The sequence below is a fragment of the Dipodomys ordii genome, unplaced genomic scaffold (genome assembly GCF_000151885.1).
Source record: "Dipodomys ordii isolate 6190 unplaced genomic scaffold, Dord_2.0 Scaffold12, whole genome shotgun sequence".
Classification (NCBI taxonomy): Eukaryota; Metazoa; Chordata; class Mammalia; order Rodentia; family Heteromyidae; genus Dipodomys; species Dipodomys ordii.
The window spans coordinates 720,276-724,794 of record NW_012267228.1 but is presented as its reverse complement, the minus strand read 5'-3'; the positions used below and the strand labels follow the sequence as shown (position 1 = coordinate 724,794).

The 4,519-nt window shown below is 65.5% G+C and overlaps 1 protein-coding gene across 1 annotated transcript in view; it reads left to right on the top strand.

Moving 5' to 3' along the window:
• Positions 1-832: 832 nt before the first annotated feature.
• Wnt7a (wingless-type MMTV integration site family, member 7A) overlaps positions 833-4,519 on the top strand; it is a 38,991-nt gene continuing 35,304 nt past the window's right edge. Inside the window, exon 1 of the mRNA XM_013010435.1 lies at positions 833-1,065. Within this exon, the coding sequence (XP_012865889.1) occupies positions 969-1,065 (97 nt within the window). The 5' untranslated portion in view covers positions 833-968. The remainder of the gene's footprint in view (positions 1,066-4,519) is intronic.

Here is a 4,519-nt window from a genome sequence, read left to right as displayed (position 1 = left end):
CGTTGAGCCGCCGCCGCCGCCGCCGCCGCCGCCGCCGCGCGGAAGCGGCGGCTCCATCTCCTTTTTAATTACAAATGGGTGGAGACATGGCGAGGGGCGAGAATGGAAAACCGCAGAACACAACCGCCCTGCGCCCGCCATCGCTGTGCGACCGCACCGCCCCTGGGAGGGGACGGCCGGTGCCGGCGACCCCTGGCCCCTAGGCCGCCCTCTGGGGCACAGGGAGGCTGCGGAGAGACCCTGGGCAGGCCGGGGGCTCGGCCTCCTCGTGCTGTGGACGCGCGGGGAGAGCCCCAGGTCCCTAGAGAGGGCTGCATCGTCCCTCTGGAGGGGGGGGTCTGGGGGTGCTCTGAGTGCATGTGCATGTGGGCAGCCAAGAAGACTCCTGCACTCACCCCTGGTAACCACCAGGTCCCCGAGGATTCATTCCACGCTGGTGTGCCTGGCACCTGCGAAGCCAAGGCCTGTCATTCCAGGTCTCCACAGTTCCTTCCGCAGCCACCTGGGTAGGGATTGCCTAATCTTCGTCCTGAGAAGGGCCTGGGACTCCCTTCTCTGGCACAGCACAGTCAGAAGGGAGGTCGGCAGGTAGCGGCCGACGCTGTGCGGCCATGTCCCTCTGGATGTGTGGACGGCTGCTGCTGCCGCCGCTCTATCCCGGCCACCGGACAGGTGTTGTGTGGGCCGGCCCCCAAATGTGTCCACTTCCGGGCTCTGGGCAGCCCCTCTTTGCTGCCGGCCCTCTGGCCGCGTGGTGGATGGGTTCTGCCAGCTCTCGCACCTGCCAGGCGAGGGCTTTCCCGCAGGTCTCAACCTCTGTCTCTGTGTCCCCCTCCAGTGGCTTCTCCTCGGTGGTGGCTCTGGGCGCAAGCATCATCTGTAACAAGATCCCGGGCCTCGCTCCCAGACAGCGGGCGATCTGCCAGAGCCGGCCCGACGCCATCATCGTCATCGGAGAAGGCTCACAAATGGGCCTCGAGGAGTGTCAGTTTCAGTTCCGCAATGGCCGCTGGAACTGCTCGGCGCTGGGGGAGCGCACCGTCTTCGGGAAGGAGCTCAAAGTGGGTACGTGCTCGCCCAGACTCTCCACGTAGGGTCTCCAGGGCTACAGGGAGAACAGAAGGACTCAGGGACCCTTAGAGCCCCCTCACCTGCCCGTGCTGGCTGCTTCCGGGGTCCCCTGGTGAGGGCCAGCGCTCTGGCGGGTAGCCCTAGCACCTTGAGGGTTGATGGGCAAAGCTACAAACTGGCCACCAGTGGCCTGAGCGCCCACCCACTGTCTGAGGTAACACGATGTTTCACACCGAAGCCCAAACGTAAAGATGAGCTCTTCTGCCAAAACTACGTATGGAGTGCCGGCTGCTTTCGGAATCATTGGCAGATATGCTGATGGCTGAGTGTATGTCACATGGTTGTAATGGCTGGCGCTGAGAACGCAGCTCCTGACTGCTATCTAGCTCGAGCAATCCCACGACGAGGCCCGCCCAGTCCCTGTGAGCGTCCGCCTTGGAGACCCTTAGCTCCTTTCCTGTGTGGTGGCTCCTCCCAGTGTGCGGGTCCCCGCAAGGCCCCTGGCTGGAAGGTCGGTCCTGCGGGCGTTCTGTCAGCTAGTGTTTCCAGTCCCAGCCAGCCCGGGACTCAGCGGGTGCTCCGGGGTCACCTCGGGAAGGCCAGCACGGGTCGGCGCCGTCACCAGATCCGCAGGTGCTGCGTCGGTGTGGCCCAGGCCCCTGCGCAGTGCGAGGTGGGCCGGTGGGCGGCCTCACTCTTTCCCTGCGTGGGCAGAGGGCGGGGGCCGACGGCCTCCACCGAGGCCGCAGCCTCCGGTCTGGAGAGCCGCGTCTGCCGTGACTTGCCGTGACCTGCCCAAATGTCCATGCCTGCCACCCCCACCCAGCTGGCACTCTGGCATTACCTGAAACTTAGGTGCTTTCTTTGCAAGTGAAATGCTACAGATAAGGGAATTTGCGGGGAGCCGCTCACAGTCAGCCAAAGTGCGTGGCGGGGCTGGGCACCAGTGGCTCACACCCAGGCCCAGCTGCCCAGGAGGCTGAGCCCCAGAGGGTCAAAGTTCAAAGCCAGTCTGGGCAGAAGTCTTGTGAGGCTCTATTTCCAATTGGAAGGCGTGGCTCAAGTGATGGAGCACCAACCATGAGAAAGCAATGCAAGAGCACAGGGGCCTGAGTTCAAGGCCCAGTACTGCCACCAAAAAAAGAAGAAAGAGAGAGAGAGAGAAGGAAAAGATCGGCAGGGTCTCGGGACAGGGCTCAGCTCAGGCCAGGGCCAGTGCCCGCCGCGCTGTGTGTGCACCTGCATGGCTGCGGCAGGAGGGAGAGCGGGGACCAGGATGGAGGAGCTCCGCTGTCCGCAGTGTGTGGCACCGGCGGCGTCTTCCAGGGGAGCAGGGCCTGGCCCCGAGGCGCGCCAGCAGGTGAAGGCAGGCGGAGGCAGACGGGGATTCTAGTCAGAAGAGACTGGGATGAGGATGCCTGGTACCCCAGGAGGGAGTGGGGGCCAGGGCCAGGCATGGGGGGCCACCTACCAAGCCTCCGTCATTGGCTCTTGGGGGACGCAGAGCACGGGCATGATGGCCAACGTGTGGGCCGAACCGTGCGAGAGACACAGAAGTGACTGGTGTGCTTCAGCCGAGCCAGCGTTGACAGACCCATGGAAGGGTGGACACAGGATTCACTTGACTCATGCTTTTACCTAACCTGGACTGAGTGCCTGCCGTGGCGGGGAGTGGGGCTCCGTGCGCGTGTGTGATCCGCCGGCTCCCGGTCTGTGAGGGAGCCTCGCACAAGCCTGTGGGCAGGAGCGTGCCAGGCAGAGGCGCGGCAGTGCGGGCGCCCTGGGGCAGCGGTGTGTGAGAAGTCTGAGGAGCCACGGAGCCCGTCTAGCTGGCATCCTGTGGAGAGATGATCAGTTGGCCTGGTGGCACTTGTGAGGCTTGTTTTCCCTTCCGTGTTGGGCAGGGCCCCGGGAGGCCTGACTGCTGGGAGGAGAGTAAATGTCGGGGCGGAGGTGGGACCTGGGGTGGGCCTGGGCGGTTCAGGCAGGGGTGACGGTGGCTGGCGAGAAGCGGCGGAGGTCTACTTCAGAAGGGGATTGCTGGGGTGGAGGGAGGCTGACCAGCGGAGGCCAGCTGCCTACGCCCCCCACATCCCCATCACTCCCCTGTATGACAAGGGTACCCCCGCCCCACACCCCTGCTTACACCCCATTGGTCAGAACTTAGTCGCATGGCCACACCTGGCTTGGGAGGAAGCTGGGAAATGCAGACCTTTCTTTAGAGCAGCAGTGAGACTGGCGGGCAATCTGTGGAGAAGAGGCCGGGGAAGTGGGGTGGGCAGCTAGCCCCAACCGAGTGTTTCCAGTGCTAGGTCCACAGGCTCCCATCCTCTCACCGCCCCTCCCGTCCACTCCATCTGGGGCCCGCCTGCCTCTGTCCTGCAGAGATCTGAGGGCCCAGGGGCCCCGTGGACACAACTGGCTCAGGAAAAAGAGGGAATTACAAACCCCCGGGTGGCTGGGCCGCAGGCTGTGCTGCTCCGAGGCCCGGGGCTCCACCGGGAGCTGCCCTGCAGCCTGCGCAGTGCCAGGCGCGCCCTCGGGTCTCCCGTCCTGTAGGAAGGGCTGGGCTTCTCCGGGCACTGCGCGCCGGTCCCCAGGCTCACTTCCCAGCGGCCCTTTCCCACATTAACCACAGAGGCCGGGGTGGGAGCCGCACCCTGCCCTCCGGGGAGGGACTGCCCCGCGTCTGCTCGCGGTGAAGACCGCTGCGGCCCTGAGCCTCGCGCCTGGCCAGCCTGAGGCTGAGGCCCAGGCGGCGGGGGCCGCTGTCCTGGGCGCCGCGCTCTCCCTGCCCGGCGGGGCTGGCGGGGCTCAGTCCTCGCCGCTCTTTGCTTGGCCTGTGCCCCTCTGGTGTCTCCTCTTTTTAAAGACACTGGTCACCGGTAACTAGGCCCACTTGAGTGACCGGTTTAAGCCCTTCTCCATCCTGCGGTGCCAGGCCGGGTGAGGGCCCCGGCTCGGGCCCCACTGCAAGCGGCCAGGGAGCAGCACGGCCCAGGACCGGGGTGCTGTGGAAAGGCACGGGGTGCTGTGGAAAGGCACAGGGTGCTGTGGAAAGGCACGGGGTGCTGTGGAAAGGCACGGGGTGCTGTGGAAAGGCACGGGGTGCTCAGGTGCGAGCCTGTGGTGGAGACGCGGCTGGATTCTGGCGGCCGCCCGGGAGCTGTGTCTCAGGGGCAGAGGTGAGCTCACTGGCCAGTGAGCACCGTCCCAGCAGAGGGGCCGCAGAGGGCCACCGGCGCGCCGGGGGGTGGGCAGGGTCTGCAGGAGGCAGAGCGGGGACCCTCAGCGACCACAGGTCTTACCTGCGAGATGCTGCCCACTGACTGGGCGCGTGGCGTGGGGAGGGTGTGTGTGTGTGTGGTGTGTGTGTGTGGCATGTGTGTGTGTAGTGTGTGTGTGGTGTGTGTGTGTGGTGTGTGTGGTGTGTGTGTGGTGTGTGTGG